At 47.1% G+C, this 19,102-nt stretch overlaps 7 protein-coding genes across 7 annotated transcripts; 3 read left to right on the forward strand and 4 right to left on the reverse strand.

Annotated features, from left to right (window-relative positions):
• Positions 1–241: 241 nt before the first annotated feature.
• IAQ61_002863 (uncharacterized protein) lies at positions 242–660 on the forward strand (the record flags this gene model as incomplete). The annotated part of the gene is made up of 3 exons (XM_066095723.1): positions 242–299; positions 369–407; positions 536–660. 3 exons carry the CDS (start codon positions 242–244, stop codon positions 658–660), a joined length of 222 nt encoding a protein of 73 aa, XP_065954559.1.
• Positions 661–1,164: 504 nt separating this feature from the next.
• IAQ61_002864 (uncharacterized protein) lies at positions 1,165–2,354 on the forward strand (the record flags this gene model as incomplete). The annotated part of the gene is made up of 2 exons (XM_003843346.2): positions 1,165–1,476; positions 2,154–2,354. 2 exons carry the CDS (start codon positions 1,165–1,167, stop codon positions 2,352–2,354), a joined length of 513 nt encoding a protein of 170 aa, XP_003843394.2.
• Positions 2,355–5,783: 3,429 nt separating this feature from the next.
• On the forward strand, positions 5,784–6,279 carry IAQ61_002865 (uncharacterized protein; the record flags this gene model as incomplete). The annotated part of the gene is made up of 3 exons (XM_066095724.1): positions 5,784–5,975; positions 6,026–6,150; positions 6,177–6,279. 3 exons carry the CDS (start codon positions 5,784–5,786, stop codon positions 6,277–6,279), a joined length of 420 nt encoding a protein of 139 aa, XP_065954560.1.
• A 3,868-nt stretch (positions 6,280–10,147) lies between these two features.
• Positions 10,148–13,142, reverse strand: IAQ61_002866 (uncharacterized protein; the record flags this gene model as incomplete). The annotated part of the gene is made up of 3 exons (XM_066095725.1): positions 10,148–11,114; positions 11,163–12,994; positions 13,050–13,142. 3 exons carry the CDS (start codon positions 13,140–13,142, stop codon positions 10,148–10,150), a joined length of 2,892 nt encoding a protein of 963 aa, XP_065954561.1.
• A 783-nt stretch (positions 13,143–13,925) lies between these two features.
• On the reverse strand, positions 13,926–14,794 carry IAQ61_002867 (uncharacterized protein; the record flags this gene model as incomplete). Its single annotated transcript, XM_066095726.1, has 3 exons — positions 13,926–14,059; positions 14,550–14,676; positions 14,735–14,794. The coding sequence occupies 3 exons, from the start codon at positions 14,792–14,794 to the stop codon at positions 13,926–13,928; spliced, it is 321 nt and encodes a 106-aa protein (XP_065954562.1).
• A 48-nt stretch (positions 14,795–14,842) lies between these two features.
• Positions 14,843–15,145, reverse strand: IAQ61_002868 (uncharacterized protein; the record flags this gene model as incomplete). The annotated part of the gene is made up of 1 exon (XM_066095727.1): positions 14,843–15,145. The coding sequence occupies one exon, from the start codon at positions 15,143–15,145 to the stop codon at positions 14,843–14,845; it is 303 nt and encodes a 100-aa protein (XP_065954563.1).
• A 12-nt stretch (positions 15,146–15,157) lies between these two features.
• Positions 15,158–17,400, reverse strand: IAQ61_002869 (uncharacterized protein; the record flags this gene model as incomplete). The annotated part of the gene is made up of 6 exons (XM_066095728.1): positions 17,008–17,400; positions 16,926–16,939; positions 16,701–16,845; positions 16,633–16,647; positions 16,069–16,575; positions 15,158–16,018 (listed from the first exon to the last, which is right to left on the reverse strand). Exons 1-6 carry the CDS (start codon positions 17,086–17,088, stop codon positions 15,158–15,160), a joined length of 1,623 nt encoding a protein of 540 aa, XP_065954564.1. The 5' UTR covers positions 17,089–17,400.
• Between the last annotated feature and the right edge of the window lie 1,702 nt (positions 17,401–19,102).

The following is a 19,102-nucleotide window of genomic DNA, read 5'->3' on the forward strand; positions in this document are numbered from 1 at the left end:
CTTGTAACTACTGATAGGAATTGCTTAACTCATGAAGATCAAACTCGGGCCAATTCCTGTTTCTAGCTATCTTACTAAGGTTAAACAGGTGATTTCTATACCAAGCCACTTTCCGACGGCAGGCCGACCTCGGCACAGCCGATGATCCGGGTAGTAAAATAACATGGATAATGTTCTCATGGAGCACTGCATCGTCACTTGCATAGTAGATCGAACACATATGGCACCTCGGACTGTCTTCATGAAGAGTTCTTCACGTATTCTCCGAGGACAACGCGAGGAACCCATGTTGCAAAGCTGTACGTTCAAATCATATCATGGGCAAGTTGGCGCTATCCAGATGTCCCCAACTAACATGTTTTTTTGAGGGCTATGTACATCCGACGACAAGACCTTTGTACGCCAGTGTACGTACCAAAGGTACCTGCTACTTTTTCCAATCGTACCAAGTTCGACCGGACCTTTCCTCCGATTCTTTGCAACACCAAACGCTCGGTGTATCTTTCATACGATGCAGACTAAACACGGGAACTAGCAGGCATGCGAACTGACTTGCAACGGTCCTGTACCGCAGTCTCATGTTTACAAATGAACATTTGCCAAGATGGAGCGGGCCGGCTGCATGATGCGCCTGAAGCGTATTTAGCACGTTTCACATAAAATGTTGTCGCCGTAATGTCATGCTGCCTCTCATAGAAGGTTATCAAATAAACTGGTGATAACAGTGTTTCTGTGAGCATACCCCATTACTGAACTAACGGCAGGTTGTATCTCTGTAAGATTACTACGCTGCGGGAGCAGCCGTAGATCTTACCTGCCTACAGTCTACCTTAAATTAGTGACGATAAACGGCCCGAGCAAAGCTAGCGTACATGGCACTCACCAGGTCACTGGTACATCTACGCTATCTCGATTTCGGTCTTGGGCACGGCCTTTGTACAATCTCGAAGACAACTTCGGTTACGCGCTGTTCCAAGCCGCCAAGTGCTAGTCCAAGCAATTGACTGATGGGAGCCACCACAAGGTCACCTTTACTGCAATGGGGCATCGTAGTTAATGCACAATAGTGGCCGTGTTGCAGAATATTTGAAACAAATAATGGAGTAGCCTTTACTTGATACTAGAAAAGAGCAATCTCTACGATGAACGCAACTTCAGACACAAATGACAAAGAATACCTACTGGTGGGCTCGCTTTCATAATGATGGTACGGAGAAGGTTCACAAAGCAGATGCCGACGATCGCGTTGCCAAAATCAACACACGGACAAATAATCAGTTGTATCAAGCAGGAACGCCTCGGATGTTAGATTTACCCCACGAGGGCGGCTCTGCCGGCCCAACCATCCCTACTATGGCACAGCGGATGAACCAAGGTTTATTCACGCTAGTGGCCAGGGAAGTTCTTGGAAGGGGGATTCACTTAGATGCGTCAAGATCCAAGCCATCTAGTTACATTACCAAATGCTCGGTTTCAGTAATCACGTTACTGTAGCTATACCCAAACGAGAATTCGTCGTACATCATTGCCATGGAAGGATGGACCAGCGGCAGTGATGAAACCTTCCGTGTGGACGAGGCCCTCGTGGTCGAGAACTCTGTTTAACGCAAGAACAAAAGGAAACGACACTGCGGCCGCAGAGGCACCGATATCTGGATACAATTGTTGGGCAGAACTGAATGCTCCTTGCATAGTGAATACTGTGAAATGTGTATGAGAGGTACTCTCGGTGCCCATTCATTACAGATTGGAAGTAGACAGCGGAGGAGAGATACCACATTGCCTAATAATTGACGTGCTATAGTAACGTGAAACGAACAGAATTGATTATTGAAGTCGGGAGGTTTCACCCCAAGGTACATGGCTAGGCCTGATCCGGATAGCACTCGGACCTTCCCTTCGTCCACGGCCCGAGGTGCTGGCCCTTAGGAACGAGTCAGCATACCTGCAGTATTGTTCCTAGATAACACTTCATCCTCGATCGATGGAATCACTCAGATTACCATATCTGGTATGGTAAACATTCAACATGGTAGAACCGACATGTCTCACTATGCCCACAGGCTGCGGCCCTCGCGGAAGGATGTTGATCAGCAGCCTCGCGCTAACTTGGCATCGGTTGGCACTACTTTCCTAACACCAGTGAAAAACAGTGGTACACGAGTAACACGACTACAGCCTTCGACCTAGACATCATGAATCGTCCAGCTATTAAAGGTGACTCGTCCATCGCCGAGGATATGCACAGTCCAACGGCAAATGAGCAGAATGTCGGCAGTAGCATACAGACAGGCGAAGGCACAGTCTCGATTGCACTTGAGTACCTAGGAAGTGAAGGCCTTGTGGCTAACTAAACCCGATAGATGGCAAGATAATTTGAACAGTGAAGATCTGGAATTTGACCTCCAAAAACAATATTACTTTTGTCAAGTAGACATTCTACCAACAATTGGTAGCTTGACATACGATATTATCGGCATCAAAGGGACCTTTATTGCCGATGTGATGTGCTCACACTAAGTTGCTTAGCATAACTTTCGCATACATGGCGTTATCCAGCTTTGTGAATACTCTAGATCTGTTTGCCGGTTTTGCGATCCGGCCTTCCAAATGAGACCCTAAGACTGTCTAGACGCTTTGTAAAGCTGGTTACTGGAAAGCTCTGCTTACCAATGTCCTCACTAAGCAATGCTCCTGGGTGAATATGTATAATCAATGTGTTGCTCAAGAGCCAAGATAGAGATCTTAGGCTTTTTAGTAATCGAGCTGCAAAACGATTTGTGGTATATCAGTACAGTGGTAGTATGGACACATGTGTCAGCTGCGTTCATCTTGTACGTACTACAACATTGACTACAGATTTGTGTAATTTCTCCTGCGTGAGTTAGGGCAATTTGAATAATGCTTAAAGCTGTTCTTGTAAAAAAACTAGAACTTGCATATCACGACTTCTTCCTTAATGCATTGCTTGCAGATGTCTGTATGGACTCTGAAGCAATGACAGCGTGGAATAGGCTTTCCGGGGCATGGTCCAGCCATGTGGAAAATACTGTAATTACACAGCATGATCCATACATAGTCAGCTATTCCTCACATTTGTTATGTTCCTCCGACATCCGCTGGACCTCAGTCGACCAAGACCGAATCAGTCGCTGTAGATTTCCTCTTCCGACTGTAACATTTGTCCTGCATGAGTATGCAAATCGCCGCATCTTCTGCTGAGGTAGTGCGTCAAGCCAAATGGGATGCTGGTTCCAAGGTCACTGTGGCTGCTATTACAATGTTGTTACTTGTAGGATCCTCATTTCTGCGACTCCTAACACAACGTTTTCTAAATCTGTGAAAGATAAAATGCATGTCTCATTCAGCTAGTGGGCCGTGCAGGTTACAAACGATTTCGTTGACAGCTGATCATCATGGTGTCTATGCTATGATCACTGGTCAGGGTCGCGGCAGTTTGGGTTGAGAGAGGGTGAAGATAAAAAAGACGCTAAACCGCTGGGAGTGAGTTCAAAGAGTGGAGTATTTCTTGCTTCAGGTGAACCTTCTCATGGCGCACCCCCGCAGCATTGGGTAATCAGACTTGGCTACGATGGCATCGGTCACCGGAGTGTTTAAGAATCGGGCCTCCACACGGGAGGCGCGGCAGTCCCACGCTACTGTTCTTCATCCGAGAGCCAGGATAATTAACGGATGAACAACATGAATCATCTTTGGATTGCAAAGTCATTAAATTCTTACTACATTTCGCTGAACTACGAAGTCTTTCGAGACATGCACATAGTCATCTATAAACTCCCAACACGCTAGAAGTGACAAAGAACAATAGATCATCAACAGTATGGTAGAAGTATGCGGTTACATAATGGCTTAATTGGCTTTTCTTGTCTAGGCTGGGGCAGTGTCGTGCTAATAACGTTGCTAGCGGCTTGTGTTTTGGAGGTGCGTGCGTCAGAAACAACATACAACAAGCCCGCGAGCAAGCCCGACGAGTCAGAACACGAGCTCTCCCAGGAGTCATGCATGCAAGAAATGGCCTTTACAGAGTCGTGCACCATAGAATCATGGTTGTTTCGGAATAGCACTCTGGAAACTAGAGTTTTGAGCGCGGAGTCGGAACGTTGAGAGGATGTGGTCAAGGCTGGCTTTGGATGCTGCCGACTCAACACCAACACACCCGGTGAGATTCGGTCTTGTTATACGAATCTTATGAATACCCGACATTGAGTAGGCGCTGATGTGCTTTCAGTTCTTGCGTGTCTTGACGGACTTTCACAGCGCATTACTAAGGCGATAGAATCTTATCGAGTTGCTCATCAAGTTCACTGGGAAGAGAAGTATACTGAAGTATACGAAAGCATACTGTTGTAAAAAAAAAGCAAGTACTCTACAAGCGCCAAATTGTGCTTCTTCCTCCACCGCAGCTGGTCGCTCCTCCACCCCAATTGTCTCCATCAACTTTGCGGCAGGGAAAGGCGCCCGGCCAACTTTATCCCCAATCTGTGGAGTATATCTGCTTGAGTAAATCCTAGAATTCCTCATTCAGATACCCGTCGCCAGGCCGCACGTTGAAAGGATTGTTTTTGTAGATGCTGCACAGGCTTGCTGGTAATTGAGAAGCCACACAGTGCACACCCGGTTATCTGCGCGGCTGTGTATGCCTTCGCACCTCATATCCCGTGGGGTGGTTAGCAGAAAGCAGCACGTCATGTTGTGGGGGTGTAAGCAAAAATCTCCAACGCCGTCGGCATCGATACCCGCGCTCCACAGCTCCAGTGCATCAACGCGTGGACATTTTCCTTGGACTCTGAGAATCCATTTGAGTTTGGGTGATAAGCTTCCGTTTGTCCGATACACGAGGGATCGTTGTTCAGGCTGACACGCTCGGAGAGTGAATTGCTTGTCATTTTTTGTTGGGGACGTCATCTTCGGGCGGGATCTTTCGTCGGCTCCTGTACCGTAAGGACGGTTGAGTTAGTCATGTACAGTATCATCGTCGAGACTGTTCTATACAATCTCTGGGATCGCTACGTTGTTTTCGATGTAGAAGAGCCCCACGAACGTGTCGCCAATCGAGTATGTGGATGTAGGGATGCGCTCCGAGATAAGGCCTCTACAGGCCGAGTGACTCCCCGGAAAGTTTGCAGGTGTTGGTGCCACCTGAAATTGTTCATTGCTGCGTAGTAGATTAGGTTGTGGGCTGCTCTAGCAGATCTACGATAACTACCAGCAATGGTTCAAAGTTATCAAAGAGTCCTACAAATCTATATCGTGGTTACTGAGGATTATACTATACATTGTTCGTTACTGAGGGAAATTGGGTTTTAGGCTGCTCTGGCAGATCTATTAGAACTACCAGTAATGGTTTAAGGTTGTCAAAGAGTCCTACAATCCGGCGTCCTGGCTACTGTTAGACTTAGGCGGTGTCCTTATACCCCGGAGGCTCTGCGATAAGTCGAAGCTAGTGGCTAGACAAAGGATCACCTGGGAGGGCCCGTTGATGTAAACCACATAAACTTGTGGTGCAATAAAGGATCTTATTATCGTGATTGCTTCGTGATTGTTTGTGATTGCTATCTAGTAAATATTGCAACTCTTGCCATTCCCTTTACTAATACTGTTAATTCTTTTGGTGTAGTCCGCGCGTTAAGAAAAAAGCCGTGCACAAGCAAACGCGATGTAAACAGTTCGCCTGCAGTTTCTAGATCTAGCGTTGTAGCTTCTTTACCATACCATAACTAATCCTTCTTTCTCTATTACGTTGCATACAGTACATGCGCAATATGGCAAATGTTACAGCCAATGCAGGCGCTCCGCCTCCACCACCTCCAGGACCTTCACCGTCTCAGATTCCTACATCCTCCCAGCGTGTTACTTGCACCCGTCATCCAGCGAGGGAGCTTACAGTTGAAGAAATTACTGCTGGCTATACACGTTGTCTTGAATGTCGCACAAAGAACCATGAGGGGGCTATGGTAAGTGAACAGTATCCTTTGTATTACCTGTGTTAGCTAACTGTACTTAGAAGCGTCGAAAGCTTGGGGATCTTACTATTAGATTATCTGTTGAACCAGGTATCCCAAGTCACATACCTCGCGATTTCCATAGCTCTCAGAGGCGGAAGCAGCCCCGTACAATCTTGCCTATCCCGTATACTCCGTTGTTAACGCCCCCAGTATCAACGCCATCACTACCGCCAACGCTTACTGTACATTTTCCTACCCCTGCGGCTCCTCCTCAACTCGCATTCGGTCCCAGTACACGTACATCGGAAAGTAGTTCTGAAGTACCACAGTATTTCAGGCGCGGGCAATATAGCGGTGACACCCAAAAGACAGCAGCAGCTAGACGGGAGCGGGACAATATACGTCGTGATCATCGATATCGGGAGAGGGCAGGAGAAGAAGTATCACCTACCCCAAATACCTCACAGATAAGGCCACGACTTGCTCCTGCCACTTTGTCAAGTCCATTGTCGTCGGCTCTTGCAACTAGTCAATTAGATGCGCCTCTGGGTTTACGCCATACAATCCGCCTGCAACTCCAGTACTTGGATGTTCCAGTAATGCATCAACATATCGTGGACGTGGACGTCGTGATTCTATTCGGTCATTATCTCGATCTCCGTCTCTATCGCTGTCTCCAACTGAGAAACCATACTTCACTTATGTTTGGTGTACATTCCCTCGAGCTAATCGACATGCTTAGCCTACTAATCATGTCAACTCTCAACACCATCAGGGCAAGACGTGTGACTATTGTGTTAACAAGAGTAATCTCGAAACTAATAAGATGGCATACTTGCTCAATTGTATTGTTGAAGGTCACGAGGCTCCTGCTAGAGACTTCTTCCGGGATTGTGGAACGGGTATAGCCCTGTGTTACCTTTGCAATGACTGCGATCAACCTGGTATATCTGACGTAGATATTCATTAGGGATTTTCAGCGCCGCCAAGGGGTTCTACTCAATCTGACGTTCGCCAAATCCTATCACAGTATAACACTACGGTACAAAATTGTTTACAGTAGAATAGTACGCTAGGGGTTTACTATATAGGTGTAAACTGCCCTTATATATACCTATAAATAGGTTTAAAATAGTAGTTTACTTTTATTAAAGTAGTAGTTTATTTTTATAGTAGGGGTTTAAATTAAGTATAAAAAGTAGTTTTATTTCTATTATACACTATAATACCTAACTAAGACTAAAAGGGGTAGAGAAGATTAGCTTTACGCTATACGCATATATAATATAATAATAAGTTATAATATTTTTACTAATAGGGGGTGGTGATAGAGGTGGTAGTGTAGGTAGTAGAGGTGGTGATAATAGAGGTGGTGGAGGTAGTAGAGGTGGTGGAGGTGGTGGAGGTGGTGAAGAAGATTAAAGAAAGGAGGGGTAAAATACTTAAATAGTAGGAAACTAGGTATTACTACGTAATACTAGTAGATTAATAGAAGTAGAAATATAAGTAGTTTACTTTTATAGAATATATAGTATAATAAACCCTATTTAGGTTTACTTCTTCTACCTAAACCACTTCTTAGTCTACTTTAGATAAATATAGCTACTGTAAACCGGTTTTGTACCGTAGTGCTCAATGTGGTAACTGTACATGTTCTCCGTGTCAAAGATACTAGTTTGTAAAAATAAACAGGCTGTTCCATACACATTCAAAAAATCATCCGTCTCTGAAATGCAATTTAAGAGGAACGACAAGGTAGATGTCTAGTATCGATATCGCATTATGGAAGAATTAGTGCAAAAGTATAGAACGCGCAGCAGTGAACCACATCTGCCTTTCTTTTCCATAAGCACGGCTCTATAGCTATCTAACATCCAGACCCGAAATACAAGACTATGGCATTACCCAAATTTTGCGTCAAAACCCACATGGGAATTATATGCACACTGAATCGAAACCCATCATCCATGACACACAACATCGATTCTTACTCTATTATACAGTCTATACCACGCTCGTCCGTATGTAGAGCTATACTCATGCTCTGCATGTCTGAATGTGAAACATACCTAGGATTATCAGCACTTTGTAAAACTGGAAAGCGAATTCCAATCATCCGCATGTCTGCCACCAAATTTTTGTGTCTTCAATCTTGACGGGAAACGACGGGCTCATGGGCAAAAGGTACCTTTAATATCTAAACACGACTCGAGAAAGAAACCATGTCTTTGCTAGAATTGATATCCCCCAGCAGTCAATTTTCCCACAACCATTTTCTCCTTGACAAGACTCGACACAATCACATGGCCAGAATATCCATACGTTTTCAGCACACACCCAAGCCAAACAAGTCGTGCGAGAGATGGCATGTGTGTCGAGGAACTCGCGACACAGAGGTCATAGTTGCTGGTGTCTTGATGAAACTATAACACGTGTTTCAGACACGAGGGTATGAGAAGAAGGACAAGGAGAAAAGTCAGTGGGGTTTATATCATTGTACAGCATCTCAACTTCGCCGTATGTCCATGTGTGTTTGAGGCTGTGGAAATCCTTGCTGATGAGATGTGCATGTTTACGTGACAAGAATATGGAAATCATGTGATAGCAGTTTCTAGTTATGGCAAACATCCCAAGGCTTGCACGCGTGGCATGTACCTACGTCCTCGTCTGCTGCTCTCTTTCAGTAATATCCATGTCTTTTCAGTATGTGGCAAAAACAAGCAGATCTATATGATGGATGTAAAAGACATGTTGGTGCCATGACAAGCCACTCGCACATAGCCACTCATGCAATATTCAAATAACACTTTTCGCTACCACACTAACAAATTCAGGAACTTCGAGATAGAAAACAAACATGAAAAGGAAGTTCCTAGTCGAAATCTTCATTTATAACACCGCACGCCATTCCAACCCCTACCCAACCAAGCTCATTTTTCTCTCAACTATTAGTCTGTTATTTTCTCATTCCCACGACATCCACAATACCTGAATGACCCCAGGCAAAGAACGCGTTAAACACCAATGTAATTCAACTATACCAGCGCATTCCCCCCAAAGGAAACAAGAGAATTTATCTCAACCCAATCCGCCATCTGCTAACCCGCATCTTTAATATCACCCCACATGCCCACCGATATTCAGCAAGACCGCTACCGTAAACTCCCAAGTCGTCACAAGTGCTCGCCCAGGCACGAGTAGGTTTATTACGATAGATAGTTGGGGTGTGTAGGTGGTTGTCATCGGTACATTGGGTCTCTGTGTGGGTATCTGCATTTGCGTACATTTGCAGTTGCCACTCGTACAGGCACGCTTGCTGACAACATCATGTTTCTTTGTTCTTTTTTTTTTGAAAAGATAGGTATGATATATGGTGTGATGAGATATAACAAAATAAAGAGTTAGGACAGCAAAGCATGGGTCGCGATGAATTACCTTGTATGCTAAACCCAGGAACCTCATTATAGCATCAACTCAACTTGGCCTAACCTAACATAACCCTTATACACTTCACAATCCTTTGTACTATCTATACGCTCGCCACATTCCCTCCCACCATTATTAAGTTTCAACTTCCTACATTCCAGCATATGTATTATACACAGCCTCTTATGTTTCCTAGCCCTTCCCCTCCCACCTTTCACAGTCCCTCTACCCTTTAACACCATCACCACACCGCCAAGTTACAAAACCCCAGGGAGCTGTGTGTCAGTGAAAAGGGTAAGTGCAAGGGTGTGAACGTTAATATATGAAGATGTAAAGATGTGAATTCATGTGTTGTATGGTGGTTGGGTGTGGTTGGGTGTGGTTGGGTGTGGTTGGGTGTGGTTGGGTGTGGTTGGGTGTGGTTGGGTGTGGTTGGGTGTGGTTGGGTATGGTAGGGTAGGGTGAGGTAGGGTAGGATAGATTAGGGTAAGGTGGGTGTATAAGGATAAAAGTTGGGGGAGGAGGAGGAGATGATAGGATATACTGTATATATATACTGTAGCTTGTAGCTGCATACTTTATGCATCTACTGTCTCCCACTCCATCCCTCCCACCCACACAACACCCAACCCAAGCCCTCACCCAACACCATCCAACACCAAAAAAAACAAGACAAATATCAATTCATCTCTAATCTAAAAGACCCTAAATCCAGCTCTATTCCCTGAAACCCCACCCCCCTCCATCCCCCACTACTACCGCTGAAAATACTCCCTCTCCCCCTCCCTCGCAGGACTATACGCCTTGTACGCCCCACCTCCACCACCACCCACCTCCTGCACCCCCATCGGCGCTGCCGCCCCAACCAAATTCACATCATCTCTCTGATAACTAGAATTGCTCTCCAGCCGCCGCAGCCCGGGCTCCGGGCCAGGACTATACTCGCGCAGCGCAGAGGGCGTCTGATGGTAACCCGGGGGGTAAACGACGCCGACATCGCCTTCATCATGGGCAAGGGAGCGGTGGGAGTCGCGACTCGACGGGCGGCGGCCGCGCGGGTGGTGGAGGGCGCTGGGATGGCCGCTGATTGTCGAGCTGGCAGAGGGGGTGCCTGGTCGGCTGCCGTAGAGGGAGCCGTCGCCGCCGTGTTCGTCGCTGAATTCCGGTCGGGTCTTAAAATTTTCAAAGTCCATGTTGTCTTCCGAGACGAATTCAAAGGGGGCGGGGGCTGCGGCTGGTTTGCCTGGGTTTTCCTTGGACATGCGCTTCATGGTGTAGGTGTCGCTGAACGCGGCCGTATCGCCAATGTCGCCGTCGAGTCGGCCGCGGTAGACTTCTGCGAGTAGGTGTTTGCTCTTCTCGTGCACCATCGGCACAGTGAGCTTTTGGTAGAGGGCGGGATGACCGAAGCGCACGGCGACGCGGTCGCGGCGGCGCGATTCCTTGTCAATTGGGGTGGGGGCTTCGACGCCCTGGGCGCGGTCGCCTTGGGTGTAGTATTTAAAGGAGTTATCGAAGGCGCCTTTGCAGTAGAATTTGAAGGCCAAGAGGCCGACGGGAAGGGGAATCATGGCGCCGAGCATCGTCCATTTGGAGCCGTAGCCGCGGGCGACGCAGAGGAGGGCGACGATGCAATTGGAAAGGAACAAGCCGACGAGCATGCGATTGAAGAGGACGCGCCAAAAGGCCCCTCCAGACTCGTTTTTTGTGCAGAAGACATACCTAGAGATTGTTAGCAATGGCTCGAGAACTCTCAAGGGCACTGTTTACATGAGAAGGTACTTCTTCATCCACGAGTCCAGAGAGAAGTAAAACGCAACAACCACCAGCGTAATCGGCTGCAAGGGTGCAAAGCACAACGCCACCGTACTATAAAACAAAAAGTAGTTGTAGTAACTCGCATAGTCGAAAGCCGGAGGCGCCGTCAAGTTGATCAGCTCCCTCGGCGTCGGACTCAAAAACTTCCTCGAGAAACTACCCCAGGCCAGGTTGACGGCTTGTGAGAGGTCAATCGCCGCGCCCAAGTTACGCTGGACGAGCCAGGTGACCCAGAACGGGCTGACTTCGCACAGTGTGGCCATGACCTTTGTAAAGATGTCGAGACCGCGAAGAATGTCCATGAATGGGAGGTGGTCGTCGCGTGCCATGCGCACAACCATGACGATCATGGTAAAAGCAGCGCTGAACAATGAGAAGACGAAGAGGTTGTTGAAGATGAAAAAGGCGAACAATTGCGCCGTCACGTGGCGCTCCCTGGACGTCTTGGTCGTATCACCAGCCTTGATGGACAGCCGGCGGAAGATGATGGGCAGAAAGTAGTAGAATAGCGACGTCAACGCCGGTGCAAGCAGACCCTGAACAATGGCCCAGAACTTGGAGTGTTTGACAAGTTCGATCTGGAATTCTGGCCAGACGAACCCGAGATTGGTGAGCTTGGAAAGGAAGATGGCGATGAGGGCATTGGGGATGAAGTAGAGAAGGGTCAGGAGCGTAATCCAGAAATTGTTAATCAGCCGCCGCCAACGTCTCCTCTTGGGGTCGAGATGGAGATTTTTCCAGATGATGTCCTTTGGCTTTGGAGCAAGACGCACCGTGGTGCCTTTGGGATGCTTGTTGCGCGCAACAAAAGCAACACTGTGTGCAGATTCAATCGTTTCATAGCTGGCAAAGCCATAGGGCATGGCGTCCCGCTTGTCAATCGTCTCTCTGACCAACTTGATCTGAGATTCCAGGCGCTGGATCCGGGCCGTCAGATAATCAATCGCATCCACCTTTTGCGTCTTGTCCGTGAACTCGGGGTCCTTCTTGGATGGCGTGCAGAGCGGTCGTTCCGGGGGAAGCTGATTTGGATTCTTCAAATACTTCGCCAGAACCGTCTCGAGCTTCATGACGGCCTCCTCATGCGCTTCAATCAGATCTGGAATGTCCTTGACATTTCTGCCAATTGATGCGCGAGGCACTTCGGGTGTCGTCTTCAGACTATCCGTGACCTCTATAATGCCCTGATCACTTCGAAACGCGCGACTCAGATCGGTAATCATCAGCGTCCTCGAGTGCAGCGAGTTCTGATACTCTGGGCTCTCGAGAAACTTGCGTCGGAGGCGATGAACGGCCCGATAAGTCCACCACAGGAATCCGCAGACGATGACGTCGAATATATAAGCCAGGCACACAAAGGCCCAGAAGATGTCTCCAAACAGATCCCTGGGCGTCATCAAGAAGATGGCCCCGCTCAGCTTCGCACCACCAAAGTTCTTGGCAAACTCGACGGAATGGGTCACGTTGACGGGTATGATGATTGCGCAGCCGACAACGGCAAGGACACAGAACATGTTCCTACACATGCGGCCAAAGCGCAGGAAAATCGTCGCGTCCAGACCAATCTTGTCCACATATTCCTGCTCATTCGTCTTGAAGACGGGCTTGTACCAGGCAAAGAGGCCCTTGCCCATAGGCGGCGGCCGGTGCTTCTCATCCGTATGGCGGAGGCGGGGAGCGTATACGGTGGTGTTGAAGGGGCGGAAGATGAGGAAGATGAGGAAGATGGCCGAGGTGATTACGAGCGAAGTGCCGATAGCGATGAGGACCGAGTCTTGTGATACCTAGCTTGTCAGTGACTTTGTTCCGACGTTCAAGGCGCATGTATCCTTGCCATACCTCAGCCCCCAATGGGTTGTTCCCCAGTAATTGCTCAAACTTTTCCTTGATGCTCAGGTCCCGCCGGAGCATACTCGACATGGGCGACGCCATCGTGGGTGTGTATGTAGGTGTGTCCGTGTATCGCTGGGTAGGAACAGCGGGCGTGTGTAACAGCAAAAGCCACACTCAGCTGGTGTGTCTCTGCGCGCGCTGCCTCCACAAAAGGTGGAGAAATGCAGGGACGTATACAGTAATACCGACAAGTGTAACGAACGACTTGAACACCGAAGCCAGGAGCTCGATCTCGCAGCTCAGCATCAGCGCATACCGAAAAATGACTCCCACGCAAAACACGACAAGACACGAGGTAAGTGAGAGGGAGAGTGAAACGGGACGGGAAAAAAGGGACAAGGACTGTACGGTAAGTAGATGTCGGATAGAGACAACAAAACCAAACCCCCCAAAACAACCAGGCCCGCTCAAGGAGAAACAATCAAACAAAGGGATAAGGATAGACAGGTAGCAAGCAGCTAGATGCAGCAGAGTTGGCAGACTCGCATCCCCCACAAAGCGGCAAGCAAGCAAGCAAAGCAAGCAAAGCAAGCTGGTACGAAAAGAGGAAGACGGCGTCTCATGCGGCTCTGTTAACTACCCAGCTTGGCCCATTTCGCGTCGAGTAGCCGTTGAGCCGCGCGCCACAGGCCGCGGTCCCCAACGCATATGTTTGTATTGTAAACGAGCTAACAAGTCAGGCACGCGCTCTTACTGGCTGCTCGCCTTGGCGCCGCGCACACAGCAAACGCCCTGTCCAACTTTATTTTTGGACGGGTCACGTGGCGAGAAACAGGCACACATGTACAGTACATCATACAAGCACATACTCTAAACCCGAATTCATCCATGCCTTGACCCTACAAACTCTTTCATTTCCCATCCCAACACCGTGCCAGAACGATAAGCTACTATAGTCCCTCCTCTTCCTATCCTCAAACCCCAACCCTTTTCAAGCTCTCCAAACCCCAACAAACCTAACACACAAACAAAAAGTCAGCATCAGCACTCAGCACTCATCCCCAACTTCCATTCGACCGCACCCGGCCCCATCCCCCCAGCTCAGACAATAGCGCTCTAAAATGGTGTGAAAAAAACCAAAAAGATTCTCGCACAAAGAGTCCATAGAACGGGGCCCAGGATCTCTAATACGCAGTATCTGTATCAACTACACGAGGGGGGGAAGGGGGGATTGTTTCTTCTTGCTTCCTTTCCTTTTACCTTCCCAACTCCAATTTCCTCTTCCTGCATAGAAAGAAGGAAGAGAAAGAGGAGAAGGAAGAGAAAGGAGAAGGAAAAAAACCCCCCTTTTCCCCCCTCGCAAGTTGCGTCATCATAGCCAGATCCCTAGGTCCCAATCCCAATTCCCCAATTCCCAGCGCAACAAGCACACGAGGATGAGAAGAAAAAAAGGTTACATGTGTGCAAAAGGAGGCAGGGGTTTATAGAGAAAAATAGCAAACGTACCTTGTATTTCAGACAATGCGGGGGGGTGAAAAGAGTGACTCTTGACAACGTCAGCTCTCCCCCTCTCTTCTAAGCAAGCAAGCAAGCATAAAGGATATGCAAACAAGATACGAGAAAAGGGCATCAACTGTCCACATCTAATCAGCAAAGACAACTCCACGAACAACCACAAACAACAAACCCACCAACCCACCAACCCAAACTCCCGCCCTCGAAAAAAAGGATAACTTTTCATCTATTGGCATATTTCTCATCTCTCATCTCCGGTTGTTTTTTTCTCCTTTTGTGATGGCTCAGTTTTTACCACCAACACCATGACCACCCCTCCGCTCTCCAAATCTCTTCCTTCGTCCCTTCCTCATCAACCCCTCCTTCTCCGGACTCGCCGAGTTGCTCCTCCAACTGCCCACACTCGCAGTCCCATCACTGTCCCCATAGCCCAGCGTAAATGAAAAACTCTGGCTCCTGCCCTGCATCACACCCACATGATCCCCCTCCTCCTTCTCTTCCTCCTCTTCCTGTACCGCCAGTTCCTGCGCACTCATTGTGACCCCTTCTAATTTGCTGTCGTACGATAGGGGTACCAGAGGCTTCATGGCAAAAGGTTCCTAAGCCCCGCCAGCAGCCTTGACGATATCGCTCACCTTGCGCGCCAAGTCCTCTGCTTCGGCCTTGGTCGCAGCTTCGGCATAGACGCGGACCGCATCTTCTGTGCCACTGGCGCGCGCAAAACTGCGTCCTTGACGTACCTTGGACACTTCCTTGTCAATCTGCGCTTGGACGCCTTCGGGCGACGTGAGTTTACGCTCTGCATCCGTGGTTTTGAACACGGTACGGTCTTTGACAATGACTTTGGCGAGGCGGTTGGGTAGGTCCGTGTATGTGTTTAGCCATTCCTGTGGACCCCAGTGCTTGTGTGCTAGAACAACTTCGACGAGGAGGAAATCAGATAGTGCGTCCCCAACGGATTGGTTGATCAGGTTGATGCATGCACGGAGCACATCAAGAGCTTCTGCTTCACCCGGGTTACGGGGCTCGTGTTGAGCGATCGTGGAGAGGGTATCATGTGAGAAGATGACAGTGCCATGGCCGTTGGCTTCAAAGTACACCCCAATGTCCAGCTTCTCGGCAGCGTGGTGCAGGTACTTGACACCCGTAGGAGTGCAGTCTACTTTCAGTTTTAGCGTTTCTTCGACGTACTTTGTGGCTGCACCGTTGGCGTAGGCAGTCTGTACTACGCCAATCTTGAGGGACGATGCAAGACCGCTCGAGCGGACGAGGTCGCCGAGGAAAGAGGCAACGAGCGTAGCGATGCGATCTCCATCGAGCAGGCGGAAGACATTCTTTTCGTCCTTGAAGTAATAGACTACGCGGTCTGCATCGCCATCAAGGGAGCAACAGCGATCGCCTGGACCGACTTTGGACGAGGGAGGGGCGCGCTGGTTAGTTTTGACAAAGTCTGCGCCGCACTGGAGCGAGTCAGCACCATGACGGGTCATGATAATCCAGGAGGGCTTACGTCGACATTCAAGCTTTCCGGCTTGATTACATTGTCGTTGATGACGTGAATCTCCAGACCTTCCTCTTTGGGTGGAAGGTACTTGATGAGCTCAGTCAGCTTTGGTCCACCAACACCGTTGGCACAGTCGACCGTCAAGCTTCCGGCAGGTTTCTTGCCCTTGAGTGCAGTTTTGAAGGCTGCACCAAACTTCTCGTAGTAGCCCTTTTCGGTGGGCACACCGTATGCATCCTTTGTGCCCTCGGTGTTCAAGCATCGAACCATATAGTGGAGTTGTGGGGTGGTCAAGAAGCCGTAGTCCTTGTGTTCTGCGTTGGCAGACTTGAGGCCATCGAGAAGACAACCAAGTAGCCTCGATCCAGATGCTCTTGTGTCTCGCGCTACGACGACGCGTGCGGGTGCGCTGAGGTCGATCTTGTGCGTCGCGGCGATTTCGTGGTAGAATTTCGACACGTCTTCGGGGGTCTTCTGGTTTGCCATTTCGGTGCTGATGACTTCCCAGTCTTCCTATTGTATGATTAGACGGTGAATTGTCCCCAATCTCGCGTACTTGCGGAAGCGCACCTGTAGCATGTTGCCCTGCAGCAGTATCAGTAAGGTTCACAATATCGTTGTCTTGAGATCTTGCTCACCAATGGCTCCACCAGCTTCACACCGTTATCCTGAGGAGGATTGTGCGACGCTGTAATCATCACGCCAATCCATTTCCCTTTCAGCGCCCGCGAGCGGAGAGCGGCGATGAGACCAACACGGGTCAGAACAGAGTCCAGGACATCACTGATGTTGTTAGCCTCGTGGCCATGGTGTGATTGAGTGTGTATATAGTCAAGAGAGAGTGACGGAGATCCAAATCTTACGCTTTCATCCGAAACTACAAAACAGCCAGTTAGCACTCATCCCCTCATTCACCCATCACAACCAACGCAATCTCGCACTCACCCCAGCAGTCCCATACATATACACCTGTCCCTCCGGCGGAGCATGTTTCGCCGCAGCATCGAGAATAGGATCCGACGACATCTTTCCACGTTTAATCTCGAGCACTCCCTCCTCAAGCGTCGTTCCTTGATGCGGTTGGGCCGGGTAAATTGAACAACCCGCGAAAGAACACCAGCGTCCAAATCAAAGAATAGAAAAAAACTTCACAGCGGTCAACAAGCTATGAAAAAAAGGTACCATGCAGTTAATGAAAGGCGATGATGGCGGGGGAAAACGCAACGTGCATGCAGATGTCAGGTTAGCTAGCTACATAGGTAGCTAGGCAAGCTAGTCAACATGGCATCGTCCCAGCCTTAGCAAGAGGGAGGCGACTACCGGACCCCACCACGCCACCACCAACAACACAACGGCACAGTAGCCCCTCCCCCCTCCAACATCCCCACACCATCCCATCCTCACGCCTCATACCCGCGCCCAACCCAAACCTGCAAACTCCTGCATCAGCACGACGGGGAAAACAATTCGTCTGCACGGTTCAGCACTGCGTACTGCATTTTTGGTGTGTTGGGGACAAGGAGTCGTCGTGTTACGTGGTGGGGTGGGTAGGTACGCGGTGTGGTGGCATGTCATATGACCATGGGTTTAGCGTTGGGCGACTTGGGCTTTACTCCGAGTGGTTAGAATATCCCTGTAGGTTCAAGTCCACGTTATAGCGGCAAATTTTTATAGTTATATAAACTAGCCTATAGTTAAGTATAAATTAGGGTAATTTAAGCAAGTAAACGTAGTTTTTATTACTATCTTTTTTAAATATATTCTAAACCTATTCTTAATAATATATAGGTATTCCTAAATACTATACTAGAGTTTAGTATAGTAGTACTAGATAATATATCTAAACTAGATAGTAATATTAGAGATAAATTTAAGTAACTATATAAAGTGCTAGAGGAGGATAGTAGTAGTAGTATTAAGGAAGTAAGTAAAAGTAAATAGAATAAGTTTAGAATAGGTTAGTAACACGTTATAGGGGTATAATATATACCTTACTTATAGTAATAGTTAAGGACTACTACTTATACTAGTAATTATTAAGTATATAGCTATTCTCCTAGTATACCCTTAATTACATAGCTAAGGGTATAGGTATATAATACTAGTTTAGTAATATAAAAATAGCTCTTACCTAATAAGAGAAGAGGTGCTTGTGCAGGCTATATAGGTAACATATTAAGAACACGTTCTTAAATTATTCTAATTCTAGTAGGTATAATACTCCTGCTAGTCTATCTATCTTAATAGGCCTATAACTTTACTATTCTTTAATAGCTAGCTAGCAAGCTAGTATAAATACTAATACTCTAGGGTAAAAGTATATAAGTATCTTAAGAATATATTATAAACATGTTCTTATTACGTTATTAATAATATATTATATAATTAGATCTAAACCTTAAAAAGTATAGTACCTAAGAAAATTCTATAAAGAGAACTATAAATAAGAAGCTATTATTATAGCCTTATTAAGCGCTTCTCTTTAAGGATTTATAAGGACTACTAGGTGTCTTATTATCCTATAATAAGGACTATAGTAAATTAGGTAGGGAGCAAAACTTAAATATATTTAAAATATATTAATAATAAGTTAGTAAATTATAGAATAGGCTTAACTATATATTAGCTATTAGAACTATAGCCTAATATCTACTACTAGGAAAAAATATTATTTTAGTTAGGTACTACTAGAGGTAGACTCTATATATCTATAAGGTCTTCTAACTAGAGAGATATTAAATCTTTCTAGTAGTCCTGCTTTATATTCTGTGGTTAAGCTATAGTTAAGCTAGATAAAGAAGTGTAGTAGGTATATTATAACCTATTCCTAATATATTCCTAATATATTCTAGGCGTTAATTATCTATAAGGGTAAGGATCTCTATTTAAAATCCTATATAAAGTTACCTTCTAAGTAATTATACTAATAGATATAGTAGCAATACCTTTTTTTGCTATTATTTCTTTTAGTATATATATATATACCTCCTCCTCCCTTAATACTATCTAATAGTAATATTAAGGAAGTAGTAAAGGTGTT

This window comes from Plenodomus lingam (assembly GCF_022343315.1).
Source record: "Plenodomus lingam strain CAN1 chromosome Unknown contig_14, whole genome shotgun sequence".
NCBI classification, from domain to species: Eukaryota; Fungi; Ascomycota; class Dothideomycetes; order Pleosporales; family Leptosphaeriaceae; genus Plenodomus; species Plenodomus lingam.